The sequence below is a fragment of the Leptonotus elevatus genome, chromosome 13, assembly GCF_054856555.1.
Source record: "Leptonotus elevatus isolate MCC_2025b chromosome 13, RoL_Lele_1.0, whole genome shotgun sequence".
Classification (NCBI taxonomy): domain Eukaryota; kingdom Metazoa; phylum Chordata; class Actinopteri; order Syngnathiformes; family Syngnathidae; genus Leptonotus; species Leptonotus elevatus.
Window position 1 is genome coordinate 1,812,251 of NC_141251.1, and position 22,750 is coordinate 1,835,000.

A 22,750-nucleotide genomic window follows, 5' to 3' on the forward strand; every position below is an offset into this window, starting at 1 on the left:
TCAAGTTAATGGGGCCCTTGTGTGGAGTCGGGGACGAGGGAGCACTCCGTCCGTCTCCCTTTTCTTCCCAGCCCCGCGTTTCGATCACTCGCTCGCTGGCATTTTATTTCTTCCCATCAAGTCGGCCTCTCTTCCATCTCGCCAACCCCGCGATATCTCCTCGGCCGCCACCGCGGACGGCGAGCGTACGAGGAGCTCTTTCAAATCTCAAAATGCAGATCGGGAGGCCTCACTGGAGCCCCTCCCTCTCTGACAAGTCGCCCTCCTTCCTCCTCCTCCTCCTCCTCCTCTTCTTCCTCACTGATAAACAGAAGAGTGAGGCTGCAGGATTAGCTGCACTCCCTTCCCTTCTTTATCCCGCTCGCTTTTATTCCCGAGCAGGGGAAGACGCTTGACTGGGCTTGATATGTGTGTGCGTGTGTGTGTGTGCGTGCGCGCGCGTGCGTGTTAGCTTGTCTGGCACCAGCTTAGCCTGCAGGAGGCCATTGTTTTTTGGAAGGCAGGCCGCAGCCAATCCCGAGGAAACTTTATTACATCTGTAAGCATTTAACGCCTTCAACTCTTGACAAAAAGGAACGCACACGAGGCGTCGACGCCGACACGCCGCTTTCGCCGCAAGAAACGGCGCTCCGCAGCGGCAAGCGCTCGCTTTTTTTTTTTGCTTCGAAGGAAACCCGAGAGAAATAAAAAAAGCGCAATGCTGAGAATGTGTTGATGCTTGTTTTTATTAAGTGATGTTGTGCTGATCAACGCATCAAACTGAAGCAGATATTGAAAACAAAAGCCAAGGTTGGCGCTTCAGACGCAAGATTTGGGATTTAAAAACCATTTTTTGGTCAATCACGGAAACATCGGAAATCTATTTCGTAAGCACACGCGCCATTTTCAGCACTAAGAAGATATTTTGTCTCCAATTATTTTTGACTGAAAATGACATCACATGTTCTCACGGCTCAGCTTGCTAACGTCACCCAAAATCGACCCAAGTTTTCACCAAAATCGTGTGTGAAGATATTTTGTAAATGTTTGAAGAAAATATATATGTATATATTTTTTTTGTGAATAAAGTATTGTCAAATGTGTGATTTCTTTGTTCACGATCTTGTTCGTCAAGTTCACTCTTCGTGGATGTCAAGCTGACGTAAGGCACAAAAACAGTGTTTCGGCTTTGTGTGTGTTGACGTTGTTGCCGCTTTCGGCTCGTCCCGTCAACTTTTGTGCCACAGTCGGAATTTCACTCATTTGTCAACTTTTGGGATGACCAAAAATGTTTAAAGGGTCAAAAAGTCCACATCTTACTGGAACGGAAAGGTTTGTACTGTCTCTTCAAGTTTTTATGACATTTGTTTCACACACAAAAAAAAAAAAAATGCTGGCTTGTTTTCCTAACACACTCATTGGGTCAACGTGGACGTGGAGCCGTTTGGGTTCATTATTCTGACCCAGCAGATTGGGTTGAAGATTGGATTATGGCGGCCCGACGAGCCGAAGCTGGTCGTCATTTATTCCTTGGGTCAAATGCTCAACCCAATGCGCTGTGCATAAATAACCCAGCATTGCTCTGGTCCCTTTTGGACCCAACGTCGCGTTGACTATTTCACCCAATTTGGGTTACTTTGAACCCAACAGTTCTTAGATTGTAAACACTGTGGATCATGTTCTGGTGTCGGGTGCACCCTAAAAACAGTTGGGTCAAAAATAACCCAACTATGGGTCAAAAATAACCCAACTATGGGTCAAAAATGGACTGATCCTCTACTTGGGTCAATTTGCTCCAACTTTCTGGGTTGTATTAAATGATGACAAAATGACCCAATTTTTGGACCCAAGTAAAGGATCTAACCAATATTTATGAGACCAATTTCTTGACTCAAAGTTGGGTCAGATTAAGCCATAATGGGGATCGGTCCATTTTTGATCAATTATTGGGTTACTTTTGACCCAACTGTTTTTAGAGTGTGGCATCTTTGCCGGATATGTGGAGTCCGTCGGAAGGACGCGCGATGATATCGATGATATCGATCGTCACTTGCATGACGAGCGGAACACAGTGTTGATAAGAAGCTAAAGTTGGCACCAGCATCGGTGACGTGTCAAGGCGAGTCCGTACTTGCTTCACTGAGCTTGAGGTCCTTTGGTCAAGGTGAGGAGCAGAGGGTAGTGGATGTTCTCGTCGTACGCGTCTTTGCCTTCCTGCAGCATCTGAACACCAAAGCACAAAAGGGAACACATCGTTTTCACTCGGGATGCAACGATAGCGGCAATATATCGTGATATCGCAGTATTCATAGTGCCGTACTATCGTCGCGGTCATGTCACGAGATTGAAAGCAGCACATCCGTTCAAAATGCAAGGTTGCAATCCAGTTCTAGCACCCTCTGGTGGTTAGTTTATGAGTGCAGGTTAATTTTTATTAGGAATGTTTTGGCCACCGTGGCGGTTATCACGCCTATAAATCAGTCACACCAGCAAATGTTTTTCTACACCTCATCCAGAAATACACAATTTGGCCAAACACAACATTGTGAACTCGATAGACCGTAATATTTTGTGCTGCTGAGCCGAGAGGAGCACGACAATAGTCAGGTTTCCGTCCAATTGTTTCACATTTTATAAGCGAATTGAGTGAAAATGCGCAAAACCGACGTTTCCATCTGTTCTTCTTTTGCAAATATTGAGAGGGGACTCCGCCGCTGTAGGTGGCGCTATACACCATAGAGATGTGCCTGGCAAAACAGGCCTCTAAAATCTATAGGTGACTTTTGAGTCCTGAAGTTTTCCTGGAAATTCAACAATATTAAAAAATAATTGCTATCTCAGCTCCTGAAGCAGATAGAAAAATTATTTCAAAAACATTTTAGAGCTTACACTTGTGGTTGTCACACAAACCTAAGTTTATTATTATATATATATTTTTAAATCAACAAACAAATGTCGCATCTGCGGGTGTATAACACAACAAAATGACATATCCCGGGTTTGAAGGGAGAAGCGCGGTCACCTTTTTTTCGAATTTCTAGCGTTTCCATTCAGTTTTATTTTTGCATTTCTTGAACATTTAAATAAAAATGGCTGGATGGAAACCCAACGAGTGACATGTGACATGACAATTTCCCCGTCGCTGTTATTATGTGCAAAAAAACACAATATTGTGCTCTCCAAGATGAACTTTTTTTCTTATTTTTTTTACATTGTGATTTTATTTTATTTTTTTATATTGCCAAACTTCCCACAATATCGTGATAATTATCGTATTGTGAGGTTCAAATTGTAATATTTATTGTATCATGATGTTTGGATATCGTTACATCCCTAGTTTTCACATGGTTATTTTTAGTACTCTGTTAGGTTTTTTTTGCTTTACTACCTATATTTTCTGGTACCTTTTTATTTTGCTTATTATCTGGTTACTTTGGTGTGCGGTTATTTCAGTACCTTTGTTTGGTGCTACCTGTTTTTTTTCCCCAGCCGCCTGTTTTTTTTGGTGCCTGCATATTTCTGTACGCAGTATTTGTGAGTCTCTAAAGCTCGGTTCAACATATTCGAAGACATTTTTTTGGGGTTGACTTCTCTTTGAAGGTACTCAGTTAGCTGGTTTCACTGAGTTATTTTGGTCTTCAGGTCTTTTGGTAGCTGGTTACGTTGCCCCCCCCCCCCCACCCCCGCCCCACCCCTTGCGTTATCTTCCCTCCAGGCACCGGCCGGTGGTTGAACCTGTGACCCCACCTCACTTAAAAAGAGAAGGAGGAAAAAGAGTGGGCGTGGCGGGGCAGCTGCCTGTGCGCCCCCACACCCCCCCCCCACCAGCCCCCACCAGCCTAAAAAACAAGCCCTACGTTGGGTGCCGGGTTGAGCAGCTTTCACATTGAAATGCTGCCGGGCGGAAGGAGCCAAGGCGGCGATACAAGACGAAGGAAAGGGAAGGAGAAAAAGGTGAGGGAGGGTGCGAGGACGGCTGAGAGCTGGCAGAGGTGAAAAGTTTAACAAGCAAAGCTGTTCCTCCTGATCGCAGGCTGCCTAATCAGCTTCATGGGTGGCTGCCTAAATCGCCTCTCAAACCACAACCAACCAAGACCCCCCCCCCCCCCCCCGCCCACCTCAATCTTTTCTCTCCGTCTCCTTTTTTTTTTTCTTCTAAGGTGCAAGTCATTTATTTTAGTGACACTTTCGTTAGTGCTCCTGTGCCCCCCCCCCCCCCCCCTCCCATCCTCGCTCTCATTTCCACATCACCACTCGAGGAGGAAGTGGACAGACTGAAGATGGGAGGGGGGGATCACTTGAAAAGAAGTCATGTCATTTGGAAGTTTTTTTGCTACTTCATTTTTCAGTGCATTTCATTTTTTTGGTACCTGGTTAATTTGGTAACTTGTTATTTTGATGCCTGCTTCGTTTGGTGTCTTTTTTTTCCCTTTTTTTTTGTGGTACAGGATTAGTCAGACAGACAAGCTATTTTGAGGCCCAGTCAATTTCCGCACCAGGTTACTTTCGTAACCAGTTATTTTGGTACATGACTTGGTTATATATGAACCTGGCTATTTTTGGACCTGGCTTATTTAGCATTTTATGGTTATTCTGGTGCCTATTTTGATACCCTTTTCTTTATTTTACGCTACCTGATTCTTTTTCTGTTTCTGTTGGTCACTTTTTGGGTAATTAGTTATTTTGTTAGCCAGGTATTGAGGTGACCTGTTAATATTGATACCTGTATTTTTTTGTTTGGCCGTTTCGATCCCTGACTATTATTCTTGTGATATCTATTTTATTTAACAGTAACCACTTGATTATTTTGGTCCTTTTTTGGTACCTGGTTATTTATTTATTTATTGTTACCTTCTTAATTTGGTGTCTGGCTACTGGCCATTTTGGTCCCTGATTTTTTTTATTTTTTGCAGTACTCATATTACTTTAAAGTATCCAGTTATTTATGCACCTGACTCTATAGGTACAATTTTTGGGGTACCTAGTTATTTATATACCTCATTATTTTGGTACTTAGTTGATTTTAATACCTGGTTAATTTAGTACCTGGCTATTTTATACCCGTTATTTCCCCCCCTAGTGCCCAATTATTGTTATCACACTTTGGTCACAATTTTGCTACCTGGTTAATTTATGAACCATTTTCACTTTAGTAGCTACCAACTTGGTTCTTTTGCTACTTCGGTACCTGGCTACCTTAGTAACTTAGTAGCTGGTATATATTTTTTTCTGGTTATCTTTGTACCTTTCATTTTGCACGTTTTTTATTGGTACCTTGCCTAATTGAGTTTGGTTGGTCGATTTCTAGTTGGGTTTCGCCAGCGACTCGGTTATTTTGGTGCCTTTGGAATGAGGTTATCGACGCGCCAAATGAGTTGAGACTATTTTGGCACCTGGTTATTTAGGGCAGCGCTGGTTAAGTCTGTCAGTACTTGGAACCGTTTGCTGGAGGAGTGCGTCCCGTCTGCTTTTGAGCCAAGGCATCCATTTTACATGACACAAATCTCACGGCACACAAAAAAAAAAAAACGTTACCAAATGTAAGAATACTGAAATGACACGACGACCTCAATTTACTTACAAATACACTTAGTTGAATGTGCGTCTGACGATTTTGAACACAAAGATGATATTATTGTGCGAATGCTTCAGTTATTGCCATTTTTATTCTCCGCACTTTTTTGCCACGTAATAATTTACATACATAATATTTCCGATTTACACCGTTCAAATTCCAACCTGCGTCAAAAATTCACACCTCCGAATGTTGAACCTGTAAGATGAACAAATGAGCAAATACTGAGCTCTCTCAGAATTTTATTATTTTTTAATTTTTTTTTAATTCACGCCTCTCGGGTATTTATCGTCTGATTTCGCATTACTTACATTATTGGCACAACTTAACGTTAAACATCAACTTTTCCTCACTCATTTTCAATGAGACTCCCACTTGCCACGCCCACTTTATGCATACTAGTGACCATCATTACCAGCTGTCCTGATACTACATTTGGTAAATTGCCTTGTTCAGTAACCAGGAGGTCGCGGGTTCGAATCCCACCTCCGACTGTACATTGCAAATATATCCATGGCAATTATGCTAAGGGTTATTTATATGTCTACCAACTGACTTATCATAGTTCCAGTTTTCCATCAAAATGAATGGAGGGTACTGCATGCATAGGTGGCGCTATTGAGTGACCCCCCCCCCCCCCCCCATATCATTCCATTGGATATCATTAGTTCCACTTTTGCAACTAAATGAATGGAGGGTACTTTCAGATAACGCAGTTATAAAATTGGCAACAGGTGCATACGCAGGTTTCTTATACTTTCCGCAATTTCGTGGACGACGAGTTCATCGTTCTGTCACTTTGCAACGCTGGCATAAATGCATTTGAATTTGCGCTATTCATTTTTAACAACGGAAAAAAATTTGTCGTAGTTAGCTTTGCGCAAACAGCATGAAACAGATCCCGCCACAGATGCCAAAAAAAACGTGTTTGTGCGAAATGAGAAGAGCGCCGCGATGTTGGAAACGCGCCGAGACGGAGGCTGAAGTTTGCCGGGCGAGGGAGGCAGCGGCGGACGACGGCTTCTTCTGCTTACGCGTGTGCAAAAAAGACGGGGGATGTACTCCTGCGCCGTGTGCGTGTGTGTGTGCGTGTGCGTGTGTGTGTGTGTGAGAGAGAAATTAAAATTCATGACTCTCTCTCTTCACAACCATTTGAGTAACAAGATTAAGATGGCGGGTGAGAAAATAGCGCCGGCATTATCAGGCCGCTTGCAGTCCCTGCAGCTGCTTGCCTCCCTATTCCACAACAGTGAGGATAAGAGGATAACGCGCCAGCCCTGTCGTCTGCCCGTCGCAGCACAAACACACGCTCAGGTTTTTTTTTGGGGGGGGGGAAGGGGGGGGGGGGAGGGAGGGACTTTTTTTCAACTAAAAATGCAAGCTTGCGGATGGCCACAATTGTGACCTTTGTATTTTGTGCACACAAAAAACAAGGGTACGGTTCCTAACAATTCCCCTTGACGGATTCAAACGTCCGCAATAAATCATTTAAAAAATGCCTCCAATGTCGTCTTGGGGGAGATTCATGCTATGGAAATAATCACCTAACCTGCTCTTGGGACTTTTTTTAGTTGAAGTTTTATAGCTAAATAGTTTTTCCAAGACGCAAGCCATGATGGTCGCTCAATGGCGTGTGATTAATATTATAAGAATAATACACTCTTTAAAATGCTGGGTCAAAAATAACCCCATTTTTTTTTGTCAAAAATCGGACTGACCCACGACTTGGGTCAATTTGGGTAGTAACCCAAAGTTGTTGGTCACAATAACCCAATTCTGGTAAAAAAAAAAAAATTAAAAAAATTGGACCGCTACTTGGGCCAATTTGGCCCAACTTTGGATTACAACCCAGAAACTTGTGGTCTATACAATTTTTGACCAAAATCAGGTTATTTTTGACGCAGCAGTTTTAAGGGTGTCAACTAAATTTGCTAATTTACGAGTCACACGTGCATGTCGATGAAAAATGTACTCGTCCCCAAATTTTAGGTGCAAAATGCCACCATTTAGAGGCAGTCTGGAGCCTTCAACTACCGTACATTTAGCCTCCATTAGCTTCATGCTAACATACAATGGGAAACACCATAGATACGCGGGCCAAAAATTTGCGTCACTGTGGCGTTGTTGTTGCCATGTAGAGTAAGCAATAAATATGTGAACATAAACAGTCCAGCAACACATAAATAAAGTCAATTCCAATGAAGTTGGCACGTTGTGTTAAACATCAATGAAAACAAAATGATTGGCTGCAATTTGCCTGTTGGCCTGCGGGATGATCCAAAACAGGTGTTTGATGAGCAATCCTCAACTTTTTCACTCTTTTTTTGCCACCTGTCCCAGTTTTGTGGTGGGAATTGCATTTCCATTCATTTCAATGGGGAAAGACCGTATTCTTCTTCTTCTTATTTTTTATGTATTCGAGATTCACTCCAAATTGTGTGACAAAAGCGTGTTGAAAAAAAGTTGGGGAAAGTGAAACAAAGCGAGCCAATAAAACACACCAGATTATTTTTTCCCTTTTATGGGACTGTCGGTACGACTTCTTCAAGCTTTTTTTTAGTGTCACTTCTCCCAAAGAAACAAACGTTTGTGTTTATTCTTTGATTGTCGTAAGCTGACGTGACACGCACACGCGCACGGCATGTGCGCGCGCTTGCGCTTACGCCTGCGCGGGTGCGCGTGTTCCGCTGCAGGTTGTGATATTGTCTCGTCTCGTTTCTTGGTCCTCCCACCGCAAGTAAACACGTCGAGTCAAGGAAAGCTAATCTGTCGTGCAAATGAGGAGCAGCTGCTTATTGGTGTGTGTGTGTGTGTGTGTGTGTGTGCGTGTGTGTGTTTGGGTGTGATATCATCACATGGTACGTTTGCGTGTCATGTCTGGCCAACATGCCGTCTAAGTGATGTCTGCTCTGTGCGAGCTGGTGATATAATTCGTTTTTCTTTTTTTTGTGTGTTTCTGCGCGTCCGTGTGTGTTCGGATGGTCAGTCTGGGCCACACGCGCGCGCACACGCCCACACACGGACAAACACACCCTTTCGGTGTGTTTATGAGAAGATAAGCAGAGGAGACTTAATAACCTTCAGATGTGAGGAGGACACTCCAAGTTTTCCTCATTTTTGTATGCAGCACCTGACCCCTATGTGTGTGCGTGTGTGTTTGTGTGTGTGTGTGTGTTTGTGTGTGTATGCGTGAGTGTTTTGTATTGATGTAATCCTGATCAATTCCTTCCAGAGTATTTTCAAACACGGTGGTAGCGGCACGAGCTTATTTATATTTATATTTATAAAAGTACAAATAAAAATGGATATAAAAAATATATATAATTCAAAAATTTTATACAAAAAAACAACATCAATGGAACTTAAAAACAACTCCAAAATAGTATATATATTTACATGAATAAATAAATAAAAGCAAAAATAAATACAAAAATAAACAATATTCATAAAAATAAAAATGGAAATAAATACAAAAATAAATATGTAAATAGTGTGTGTTTGTGTGTGTATGCGTGAGTGTTTTGTATTGATGTAATCCTGATCAATTCCTTCCAGAGTATTTTCAAACACGGTGGTAGCGGCACGAGCTTATTTATATTTATATTTATAAAAGTAAAAATAAAAATGGATATAAAAAAATATATAATTCAAAAATTTAATACAAAAAAACTACATAAATGGAACTTAAAAACAACTCCAAAATAGTATATATATTTACGTGAATAAATAAATAAAAGCCAAAATAAATACAAAAATAAACAAGATGCATGAAAATAAAAATGGAAATAAATACAAAAATAAATATGTAAATAGTGTGTGTTTGTGTGTGTATGCGTGAGTGTTTTGTATTGATGTAATCCTGATCAATTCCTTCCAGAGTATTTTCAAACACGGTGGTAGCGGCACGAGCTTATTTATATTTATATTTATAAAAGTACAAATAAAAATGGATATAAAAAAATATATAATTCAAAAATTTAATACAAAAAAACAACATAAATGGAACTTAAAAACAACTCCAAAATAGTATATATATTTACATGAATAAATAAATAAAAGCCAAAAATAAATACAAAAATAAACAAGATTCATGAAAATAAAAGTAAATGTGGAAATAAATACAAAAATAAATATGTAAATAGTGTGTGTTTGTGTGTGCATGCGTGAGTGTTTTGTATTGATGTATTTTCAAACACGGGCTTATTTCTATTTCTATTTATAAAAGTACAAATAAAAATGGATATCAAAAAATATAATTGAAAAATTAAACACAGAAAATAATATAAATGGAAATTAAAAACAACAAAACAGTATATATATATTTACATAAATAAATAAAAACAAGACTAAATACAAAAATAAACAAGATACATAAAAATAATTTTTTTTTTAGAAATAAATACAAAATTAGCTAAATATCAATCAAAAATAAAAATGCTCTGCTCTCATATTTATTCATTCCATGCTGTTCCATTAAATGTGTCATTAAAAATGATTGATAAGAGGGGGTGGTCCTAAGTTTATGCCCCTCCCCCCCATTATTATTGTCGTTCTCCCGCCACAACGATGAAAAAAAAATCTCCCGGTTCTTCCCAACCCAATGTTGCGCAGCTGCACCCGCTGAAAAAAAAAAATAAAAAAAAAAATAAAAAAAAAAAATCTTGTAATAGCGTGAAATGAGCAAAGAGGTGTGAGCGAGTGACTTGAACGTGCCCTTTCGGGCGCAATTGTCCCAGCGGTGTCGGCGACAACGCCGGGAGCGCCGTCCGCTTGTTGTCAGCGGCGTGCGTAAATGGAGGCAGCAGCGGGACGCCGCTTTCTTTGAACTCAGGTGCTTTCTGAGCAAGCGCCCGGTGAAAGCGGCTAGTTTTCGCCGGCGCCATTAGATGCTTACAAACGTGGACTCTAAAGATTTATTGACAATGGAGATCAATGGCGCACACTGGAAACTGCCTTCCAAATGTTGCTTGGACATCAAATCGTGAAACTCGTATCTCCGTCTGTTCGCTGAAAGCTTTTCAATCGGCGCCATCGGAATTGCAGTCCAATCTCATTATTGGGAGCTGGTTGGTTAGTTTGTTCAACGAGTTGTATAAGGAGGTAAAAGGTGATTGTTCATTGGTTGGTTGGTTGGCTGCACTCTAAAAACAGTTGGGCAAAATTAATCTATTTGACCCAACTTTGGTTAATTGGTTGAGTTGCATTCAAAGATTTGCGGTTTGATCAATTTATTGAGTTTGTTAATGGGTTGTCAACTCCTTTGTTAATGTTGGTAGGTTAATCAGTTAGCTGGTTGGTTGGGTTACTTGTTTGACGAGCAAACTTGGTTTAGTTAATTTGTGCTTAATTGGTTAGGTTGGCTTGTGGGACCGGTTGGTTGACTACTTTGGGCTGGTTAGCTAATTGGTTGAGTTTGCTGGTTGACTGCTTGGTTAGTTGGTTAACATGGAGTAATCATTGGTTAGGTTGGTTAGTGGACTGTGAGTGGTTGAGTTTTGTTGGTTGGGAATGGCTTATCACTTTGTGGGTCCAACTGCTGGTTGGTTATTGGCTTAGGTTGGTTGGTTGGATTGGTTAACGAGTAGTCACCTGACCTACTAGTACAAATCAAAGACATGACATTTTGCCTACCCGAAGTGAGTTATTGGGACACCACAAAAAGACAAGTTTTAGGATCATGGAATATTTTTTTTTTCATTTTTGTCACTACAGATTGAGATTTGCACTCAAATGTGTGACATTTGACTTGACTTGCTCGTTGGCCGCTGCAAAATGGCGCTCTCACCTTCAGATGCACATCCCACACCCGCGCATCGTACTGCCGCTGCTGGGCCACCAGGAGTCCGGCCTGCCGGGCCAGCTGACAGAACATTCCGAGGGTGTCGCCTCGAAGCGGGGCAAACACCAAGGCCACGCCCTGGCCCAAGAGAACAACGTTAGCAATTACGTCATACACACACACGCGCACGCGCGCACGCACACACAAAACTACAAGTCATGAATATACATACTCCTTTTATTTCCACATCAAAACAAATCAAAGCTGCGTGGAAATGTGAGCGCGCACACGCAGGCTGTGAGGTTGCGTCTTCAAAATCTCGCAAGGAGTGAGACGTGCGCACCAGTGAGGAAGAAAGAGTGTTGTGTGTGCGTGCGTGTGTGCGCGCGCGCGTCCCGCAGACGTCCTGCAAGTACTAAGAGGATTAACAACAGGTTCAAAGTTTCTTTGAAATCCTCCAGCTTTGAGTTTTATTCCACGCTGATCGTGTTGTTATTGTGCTAATGAAACGCAGCTCGGAGACGAGCACGTACAAACGGACAAATTAACACAAAAGCGCAGGAAACAGCGGGAACGCTCGGGTTTTTTTTCTTGTTTTTTTTCCGCTTTCATGCAAACGTTCCGTGAAACCAGAAATCAAACGCACGCCGCAGACGCGAATCATCTGATTAAGAGGATCGGCCACCCGGACGGCGCACCTTTGTCACAAACAACAAATTAGTGGCGTTACATGAGAGAAGTCAGCCTTTTGCTAATTGTTTAATCAGCTTAGCAAATGATTGAATATTTGGCGATGGCGTCCGTGTTTTGTCTGATGGCCGCCGCTCAAATCATATTAGCTGCCGAATTATCTCGGCGGGATTAAAGCGGGAGATATGATTATATTAGCGAGAGACGACGACGGGCGCAGATGCGCCACAATGGCGCGCCGGCGCGCTCGCCATTGTTGCCACGCAGCGGTAAGCCGCCGCCGCCGCCGCCACCGACGACACAAACATTTGATTATTCTCAGCAGAGATGAGCAACCATACTTTTTGTGTAAGATACAACAAATATCGAGATAATAACGAGCATGGGCATGTTGCGATGTTGTTCGTGCACGACAAAAGAGTTTCTCTGTCCCGGTTTTGTTTGTGATATTTATGAGATTGTTATTAGTATGAGTTTCCATGGCAACAAATGAATGCCTAGCAGGTACCGAGTGAGAGCACACGCCGTTTTGCAACGGGCTTCTTATGAGGTTTTATTTTCAAAACCTCTGCACAGAGGCGGATTAAACCTGATGTTGGTAATTTCATCGACGAGCGCAGGCCGATGGTTCTGCGGGTCGGAGGCTGCGGCTTCTTTCATTCCTCTTGAAATGTGTTACACAAGTCGCACTACAGTCTCCACGTGGTGGGGGCGCACCTGCCGCCCAAGAAGCGGGCACCAGCTTAACTAACCAGCTAACTACCCTGCAACTGGTGTTAAATGTTCAGGTTCAACTTTCTGCCACTCTGCAGGCGCCATCTGCAAGACACTCCCTCATCTGTGCCGGCCCACCCAGCTTGGTGAAGACCAGTCTGCCAAATTGGCACCAAAAAAGAAGAAGAAAAAAAAAGGTTCCTTCGGCATTTGCACCAAGGTCAAAAATAGAGCCTTTTATGTCCATTTCCTGTGTATTTTTGTGAAATTGAAATGTGCAATCATTTTTATTAATTTTTTAGGACTTTTATTATTATCACTATTTGTTTTATAAATGTGTAATAATTGTATGTTTTTAGCTGTATTTGTTTTTCTTTTTTTTTCTCCAGAAAAAAAAAAGTATTTGTTTGTTTCTTATCACATCCTTACCTCGCAGACTTAAACGCACAAGAATTCCAATGTGCTTATACTGCGTTGCGTTTGTGCAAATGGAGAATAAAGTCTATTCAATTCAGTCATTCTATTCATTTTTTTACTTGCCATAAATTCCCCAGTTTGGTAAAAGGCACTTTCTGCTGTGTGGTGATCATTTTGGAATTATGGCCAACAACCCTCAACCTCGGTTTCATCAGCCCGTATGTTTCCCCACACTGTATGTTCTTTGCATATTTTTGGATGTTTATCTTACGGCGGGTCGTTGTTGCCAGAAATTCCTGCTTTGGTGATGGCGCCAAATGAACCTTTTGGAACGATGGCCCCAAGTTTCAACGATGTAATGTATATTTATGCAAAATGTATCCAGGCTTAAATGTTTTTCTTATGGGAGATTGTAGTCACGTGGAGGACACAGCCAGTACTTGCCAGAAATTCCTCATTGGTCATGTGCAGTGATGTTTTTGCACCATGCGTACCTTTTTGGAATGGTGGCTAAAACCTTCAACCTTGGTGACCACGTTTTACGTATGCAACATTTTGTCAGGCTTGGACATTTCTCCAATGGGAAATTGTGACCATTACTTGCCAGAAATCCTGATTTTGGTGATGTGCGGTGTTTGCTTTTGCACCAAAATCAACATCATGTCTTGCAAAAATGTGTTTGATGAAAATTTCAAAGGGACACAAAAGCGCTATTAGTGAGAACCAATGAAATATTTCCAATGCATTGAAGCCTTAATGTCGCTTATGAAATGCTTGGGAAAAAGCCACACAGCTTTCCTTGTCATCCGACTTCAGGCCGGCCGGCCTCAGTACTTGAAACGCGACCTGCTTCCTTCACATGAAGAGAAATCTCAACCCTATCTCTTCCAGCCTTTGCTTTTATTCCCACCACAACCCCCCCCCCCCACCCCCCACCCCACCCCATCTGCTTTGGCGGTCGCAGCATGGGGTCTTATCGCGGGGCCAAAAGGAGAAGTTGCCCGGGAATTGATGATGAAGGCGAGGCCAGGAGGCGGAGACACGGAGATCAGAGCGCTGCACAAGTATTAAAGCATTACATGATATTAATCCTGTCACACTATTAATGTGCGCTCATGCCTAATTATGATTGAGGAGACGGATGGGGGATAAGCACAGATATATACAGTCCACACAAACACACACACACACACACACACACACACACACTTACGTTGGGTTGCAGTAATCTCCTTATAGCAATCAACCAGGCTGCTTCGGTATTGGTCCAGAAACAAACTGAGAGAGAGAGAGAGAGAGAGAGAGAGAGAGAGAGAGAGAGAGAGAGAGAGAGAGAGAGAGAGAGCGAGAGAGAGCGAGAGACAGACAGAGAGAGAGAGAGAGAGCGAGCGAGACAGAGAAAGAGAGAGAGAGACAGAGAGAGAGAGAGAGAGCGAGAGAGAGAGCGAGAGAGACAGAGAGAGAGAGAGAGAGAGAGACAGAGAGAGAGAGAGAGAGACAGAGACAGAGAGAGAGAGAGAGAGAGAGACAGAGACAGAGAGAGAGAGAGAGACAGAGAGAGCGAGAGAGAGACAGAGAGAGAGAGAGAGAGAGAGAGAGAGACAGAGAGAGAGAGCAAGAGAGAGCGAGAGAGAGAGCGAGAGAGACAGAGAGAGAGAGAGAGAGAGAGAGAGAGAGAGAGAGACAGAGAGAGAGAGCAAGAGAGAGCGAGAGAGAGAGCGAGAGAGACAGAGAGAGAGCGAGAGAGAGCGAGAGAGCGAGAGAGAGAGACAGAGAGAGAGAGAGAGAGAGAGCGAGTGAGAGAGTGAGAGAGAGACAGAGACAGAGACAGAGACAGAGAGAGAGAGAGAGAGAGAGAGAGAGAGAGAGAGAGAGACAGAGACAGAGACAGAGACAGAGAGAGAGAGAGAGAGAGAGAGAGAGAGAGAGAGAGAGAGAGAGAGAGAGAGAGAGAGAGAGAGAGAGAGAGAGAGAGAGAGAGAGAGAGAGAGAGAGGTTAGCGTGCATTGTCGCGATGGCAGCCGCAGATAAGGCAGCGGCGTGTTTATTTTTATTTTGTTGACAAATAGACTCGCGCCATGACGGAGGGAAGGCAAAAAAAAAAACAATTTGCATAAGTTTACGATGGCGCCGAGTGTGTATTGGACTCGGCCCGTTATCGAGGCGCCGACAGGAATGAGGAAGAGACCGAAAATGGCGCATTTTACATACGTAAAGTGTGTGCGTAGCGATGATGTGTGGTTTGGCTTCAAACAAAATTGGAAGAGAAGGAAAAAAAAAATGAAGAAATCGCCGGTTGTCGGACAAGAATGACATTTGGCAAGTCGAAATGGATGTTGCAGTTCAAGGAGCCAAAAAGCGCTAAGCTAAGTTACTTCAGTCAAAAGGTCTTGTCATGTAATTCAATAAAATGAGGAGTTTTCAAATGTACTTTCTTAGCTTTTATTGTCCTAAATAAAAAATATGATCATTTCTGTTCATTATTCTTGGGAAAAAAAAGGTGGAATCTTTGAGCGTAAAATCTGAAGTACAGATTAAGCATGCGTTGCCTTTTTTTGACAACCACATGGATTTGGCTGATATTTGAGATTTTGACAAATATCGCCATCAGGCATTTTTTTAAAACCTGAAGGCCGATAAGATGTCAATTTAAAGGTGAGTTATTCACTTTTTAGAATAATAAAGAGATTCTGCTTACTCTTGGAATTCGCCGCTCATTTGTTTTCATTGGAAATAAAAATTGAGAAAAGTGAAAATTTACCATTTCAGATATTTAGAAATTTTGGGAAACTTTTGTTCGTGTCAAAAACCATCGTGAATCAGTTACTTGTTAAAGTTTCCGCTGAACTTTTTAAGACATGTTAATGAACTGGAAGCTCCCTCAGCGTTTTATCAGCAAGATGTCTTGTTTCAGATTAAAAAATAAATAAAATCTTCAACACTTTTTTTTTTCATTTTGATGCCAATATTTTCCCCTTTTACTGAAAATTAATATTGGCTCCAAATATCGGTTATCGACTCCGAATAATCAGTATCGGCCCTGAAAAATACTTATCTGTACTAAACGAAACCCTTGACCCACAATGACTATGAAAACATGTCGATATGAAATACATTAGTGTACATGAAGATACAAAAATGGCCGCAGCCTCCTGCCAAAAACACCCCCCCCCCCCCGAAATGACGTGCTTATCACGCCAGATGAGATCTGATTAATTGGACTAAAACGCAACAATAGAGATTTGTCCTAATCCCGCACCTCCAACTGGAGCGCGCAGCTGCAATCTGGACCTGCACAAAAAAAAATTCCTTTTTGCCGAAACGTTATTGGAATTCGGGCATGACGTGTTTACAAGCAGGAGAACATATCGTGGATATTGAAAATGCGACTCACCCGCCGCTCTTAAGTGAAAGCAGGATGTGCGCAAGTTGGGAGTTAAGCAAAAGTTTATTATTCTTGCGGGGGGGCGGGCGGGGGGGGGGGGGGACGGGGGGGGTTGCCAGGTTTATTTGCCTTGGAAAGGTGAGAAGTTTGTGTTTGGTTTAGTTCGCCGCGCGTGTCCACTCGCAGAGGAAGAGCGGGCGGCGAGGAAGTGGACTGCATGGGTGGAGGCGCGCTCACGCACACGCAAGTGCAAGGGAAGGACAAAGTGTCACTCGGAGGACAAACGGACAAGATGACTCACTATTTTGTCTGTTTAAAAAAAAAAAAACCAAACAAAAAATGGATCTCACTGTCGACCGAGTGAACATTTGTGACGAGTGCGCACAGCAATAGGGCACCCTATTGTCTCGCACTGACACCCCCCCTCCCCCCCCCCCCCCCCCTCCCCTCTCACTCGGGACACGCACGCGAGGCGGTCAAGGTCAAAGTGCACGACTGAGGTGTGAGTCTAAATTTGTCACATTCATGAGGATCATCGGGTGAGGCGGAGGAAATAAATGACATCATCAACTGCAATGAGGGAGGGGGCCACGATTTTTCATCGGGGGAGGGGGGGGGGGTCACATAGATCCACACAAGCAATAACAAATAAGTAAATTGAGAGATAAAATATGAAATGATGACTGGTTACTGGACAATGCACTTTTTTCATAAAAGTGGGCGTGGAAAGCGATACTTGGAAAAATGTCAATGCCTGTCTCATTGAAAATGAATCGGAAAAAGTCGATATTTAACATTAGAATACTGTAAGTGATGTGGAATCAATTTTTGAAGCAAGTTTTTGAACAGTGTAATTCACAAGCATTATGCGGGAGTTGTTACACGGCAAAAAAGCGTGGAGAATAAAAATCACAATAACACATGTTGGAATGCTTCAGCCAATATTAAGTGCAAGAAATCATTTTGTGTATTTTTCCACAAAAATCAACTCACACAAAATATTACTATTGATGTTCGAGTTTGTCTTGCATATCATTCCAAACCCCCCCCCCCCCAAAATGATTTAGCTTTCTCACAATGTAGTAAGATGTGGTGCTGTGTCCGCCATCTAGTGGTGAATGATGATACTACAGCTTAAACCCATTCAAGGGAACCCCAATATTCACGGCCATGGGGACCCGCGCCGTCATGCAAAAATATTTGTAAACCCCAAATAGTCTACAAAATAATAATAAGAAGAAGAAATTAAAATAAAATAAGAGGAAGCTGGGAAATGTCAGCTGCACTATCAAGTATCCAGTTATTATTTAACTATTTTTTTTGGTCTGAATTTTGGGCCCAAAAAAATGACAGAATCAAGTTCAAGACACTGAATTGTATTTGATTGTATCGTTCTCAATGAAGCAACATAAGACGAACGAAGTTCACAAGCGCAAATCGTAACACGAGTTGAATGATGGATTGTGACGGTCACCTTTCTATGACATCATCCTCTCAATGGACGCTCGACCCAACTGACACATTCCTAGGAAATCCCAATGTCTCATCACCGGCGATCTATTTTTTGGAACGTCAGCAACCGCGATCTCTTCCGACCGACACGAGGCAGCACATTTTTGCGCATTGCATCCGTTCAAAACCGCCCGCGCGCGATGCCGCTATCGTTGTGATCATTTTGACGACGTGTCCCAATACTTTTGTTTTGTAGCACAGCAAACATTGCATTCTCCGGCTTTTATCTCGGTGTGTACACATGGCGGGATTTTTTTTGGGGAAGAGCCCAGCTGGCCAAACTGTCGCCAACAATTCTGTGCCACCCGCGTTCCCACTGGAGGAATGCCTCCGCCTCGCACGCACGCACGCACGCGCGCACGCACGCACATTCATGGACGCACGCACATTCATGGATGCAATAATTGAGACATTAAACACAAGTCAGGCTGTCGTCAACTGAATTTAGTTTTATATGTTCTTTTCTTTTTTTTAAAACACCATAAATGGTCTTTACTTCTGAATGTCACAATTGGATTCATGTCATATTTTTTTCCATACTCATTTTCAATTTCAACAAATGATTGTGTTGAAATTGAAAATAGTTTGTTGGCTTTGATGATGAAAAGTTGAACAACAAATGCTGTTTTTGGGGGTCTCCTGAAAAGTGAAGATTTTGGAGGTACGAGGATTATGCGCAACGCTAACAAAATACCGCCAAGAATTATGATGATCATTCAGAAGTTCTCAATATGAGTTATTGTGGGAAGCAAGCGTTATTGTGATTTATTTATTTTGAACATTTGTCATTTTCACATCATTTATCTTTCAATTTACTTCGTAAGCGCATACATTCAGACCTTAGCATTCAGCTTTTCAACATTCTCACACAATTTCTGCAGAAATTGCACTTTGTCTAGTTCAATATACTTTTTTTTTTTCATGATACTTTTTTGTAACCAGGTTAGGTTCGTCAAATGTCCAGACCTTGACGGCACCTTTTCTTTTTTTTTTCTATAAAGAGCTCAGTATTGTTCATTCGGAAATGTCATCATCATTGCTCTTTATTATTATTTTTTTTATATATATATTTTTTTAAATATATATATATATATATATATACATATATATATATATATATATATATATATATATATATATATACATATATATATATATATTTATATATATATATATATATACATATATTTTTTTTTGTTCAACATTCTCACACAATTTCTGCAGAAATTGCACTTGGTCCAGTTCAATGTACTTTTTTTTTTCATGATACTTTTTTGTAACCAGGTTAGGTTCGTCAAATGTCCACACCTTGACGGCACCTTTTCTTAAAGCGATACTCGACTCACTGAACCGTTTTCAGCCGTAAGAAGATCATATTTTGTCTCAAATTAATTTCGTAACTTCATGATTTTTTTAATATACCATTAAAAACACATTTTTTCCACTTGCTGTCGACTGATGATGACATCACACGTGCTCGGCCCGGGAGTCCACTAAACGGTTTAGCGGGTTTGGTCACGTTCCATTCACGATGCAAAAAGCGAGAGCAGTTGCGACGCTACTTTTGGTCGACTGCAGAGGGCGCTATCGCCCAACGCGGTGACCCCGATTGATAAATTCATCGGTTTCATTCTTATTCCCAGAATGCAATATTAAACAGAATAGTGGTGGCACTGGGGTTGAATTCCTCTTTAAATACATGTTAAATAAACCAAAACCAAAAGAATCAAATAGCCTGAAATTCAGATTTGGACATTATTTGAAGCGCACGACCCGAAATGGTGGAGCAAAGAGCACATTTGCACTTTGAGCAACATGAGCAAAAACAATAGTCAGACTGCGGAGCGCTCCTTTTGTCCAAAACAAAAGAAGATGCTGGGGGGGACATCCAATGACATTAGAACGGCACGCGGCCCGACGACACACGCGGCGTTGGCGCTACGCTACGTTGCACACGCGCTCTCCATGTTCACAGTTGGAGATATAATTAATCAAAGTGGATGGCGCCTTGTTGACCTTTTCGCAGGTGATCATCACAATGACGCGCCCATTAATCGGTCAGCCGTCACTCTTCAAAACGCCGGCACTGCAATTATCGCGCCATCGCTCAAAGGACGGCGCTAGCAGGAAGCGGCATGCGCGCGCGCATCCGCAACGCGCTAACTTTACGTGTCATTGATTCCTTTCTCGCCTGACTTGAGTGTAAATGTAAAATAGTCGCAATGGAGACGTCCGTCCGCTTTGTCGGCTTTCGGGAGTTGGAACGCGACAACACAATAACAGTGTCGGTGGCTCATGTTGCCTTTTAATGCACGCGCAAAGCGAGCATTCCTCGCTCATCCAACGCTTGCCTGCGTTTACGGCCGAAATTCAAATATCTCTTCCGAGAAAATTGCATTCAATTGTTTACAACCACGATTGCCACAGATACCTTGAAAAGTAACTTTAATAGTTACTTTACTGAATACAGTATTGGACAAAGTAACTTAGTTATATTGTTGATGACTTGATTTCAAAAGTAACTAAATTAGATTACAAGTTACTTCATGTAAATTCAACATAAGCCGACAACAAAAAGTTGACAATACAGTACTTTAATTTGAAGTACATTTTTAACAGTGACATTTATATATCATTAAAAATAGAGACAAACTTTATTGTCTTAACAGAAGTAAATATTTGAATTTAAAAAAGTATTTCACTTTTATTTAGCAATAACAATAATAATAATAATAATAATAATAATAATAATAATTCATTAATATCACGTTCGAAGATTTGGTTCGCGGCAGATCGACGTTTGTTTCAGAGCCGGACGAGCTCATTTGCAATGTTTACATTATCGCCCGTCGCTCCATTTCACTCTCTCCTCTTCCTTGTCCTCCTCCCCCTTCAAAGTCTTTCTTCATCTTGCTCGCTTGTCCAGACGCAATTATTTGCAATTTGCCTAAGTCATCCATTTGCCGGGACGCCGAGCATGAAAACGAAGCAATTTAGTGTAAAATGGAGGCAGGCGGCCAGCGGAGCGCACGTACGCGAGCGGCGCGCGTGTAGAACGTGTGAGGCGGACCCGGGGGGGGGGGGGCAAGAACTGTCACCCTAAAAATAAAAGAGTGTGCGTGTGTGTGTGTGTGTGTGTGTACCTACCAGTCTGCACACATGACAAGGTCGAAATGGGATTCTAATGCGGCAATGTCCAGCTCGCAGTCCCACCTCAGCACCCTGCAACAAAATGGCGGCAAAGTTCAAGACTTTCTCACCCAATTCTATTAGTCATGTAAATATTATTTTTTTTGTATGTGGGTGAGTATGCGCATGTACGTGTGTGTGTGAGTGTGTACTCATGAGTTCACCTAAAACCCATTAAAAATCCCAAACCGTTCCCCTAAACCGAATACTTCAGAATCCAGCTCCAGAGTCACGAGGTTATCAGGAGACCCGAGGAAGGATCAAAGAAAGGAAAGTGAAATCCAGCACCGACCACCGGGTTACCAACCAGAGTCTTTCACCAACCCCAGAAACATCTAAATTCCAACAAATTAGGGAGACCTCAAGAGACCAAAGGAAGGAAGGACAGACGAAGCCGAGTAAGAAATCCGATTTGTTATGTCAATCTTTTCAATGTCCGTTTCGTGTGGCGAGCACCGCCGCTTAAAACTCATCAAATGACATTTCGTGGACTGTGGGCTCACGATTTGGCAGGTTCAAGCCACTGCCTCACTTCACAGGTACCATTTCGATTTTTTCGAATATTTGGTCGTCAAGCGACATGGCCCGGTGGTTCAATTCTCCGTTATTTTAACCATTATTTAACCCCCCAACTGGTGGTTAAATTCTTAACCCGGCCATTAACTAACCGGCCGTCAAACATGCGTTGTTCAAAACCCGGTTTAGTCACGCTGTTTGTTAACGGCGCCGTCAAAGTTAACCGCGCCGTTGACGTCGCTGGTTAGCACCGATATGTCCCACAATTCCTCTTTTTGGGGCGAAAGAAATGGATCCAATCCAAACGACCGCTGGCACAAAATAAGCGGGAACTTTTCTGCTCACAAAGAAAACATGAGATCATTAATTAGGCATTATTAACACTCTGTAAATAAACGATTAGGCCCCGCTAGAAACACACAATCCCCAATCACGGCAGGGGGCCGCACCGCATTACGCTGCACCCCCCCCCCCCGCCACCCCTCCCTTCCTCTTTCGTCCAATGGCGTCGCACCCTGCCGTAATCTGCGAAGAAAACAATCAAACTAATGTCCCGTAATTATACGTTGACTTTTTCTCTCCGTCTTCCACTTGTGTAAAAACGCGCGCGCGAGGGAGGAGACGAAGAGGAAAAGTGCGGCATAACAATGAAAACACCTTTTTGGTCCTCACGTCTCACGTGAGAACTTCTCATCCAGAAGGAAGATGGCGCATGGACAACACACACGCGCGCGCACACGCACACACACGACACTGACAGCGCCAAGTACTTCAAAGTTTCTTCATTTGCAACATCAATGGAGCAAATATATCAAGGTGGCGGGTTTGAGGATTCAGGTGTGGAAATGTGTCGCAATAGGAGTTTCATCTCCTGACAACTGAATGTGCCCTTGAGCAAGGACCGGATTGCTCCGGGCGCCTGCCTGAGGTTCGAGTGACGCCTCGACAAGACTCTCAGGCTTGTTTATTGTTTTGCTGTTATTACGTGTGCCGT

General features: G+C 42.4%; 1 protein-coding gene across 1 annotated transcript in view; it reads right to left on the reverse strand.

Moving 5' to 3' along the window:
* Positions 1-1,974: 1,974 nt before the first annotated feature.
* The window catches only part of camkmt (calmodulin-lysine N-methyltransferase), a 97,698-nt gene continuing 76,922 nt past the window's right edge, over positions 1,975-22,750 (reverse strand). The window contains 5 exon segments of the mRNA XM_086093319.1: positions 1,975-2,202; positions 11,340-11,471; positions 14,368-14,394; positions 14,396-14,432; positions 21,199-21,273. Of these exon segments, the coding sequence (XP_085949445.1) occupies positions 2,116-2,202; positions 11,340-11,471; positions 14,368-14,394; positions 14,396-14,432; positions 21,199-21,273 (358 nt within the window). The 3' untranslated portion in view covers positions 1,975-2,115.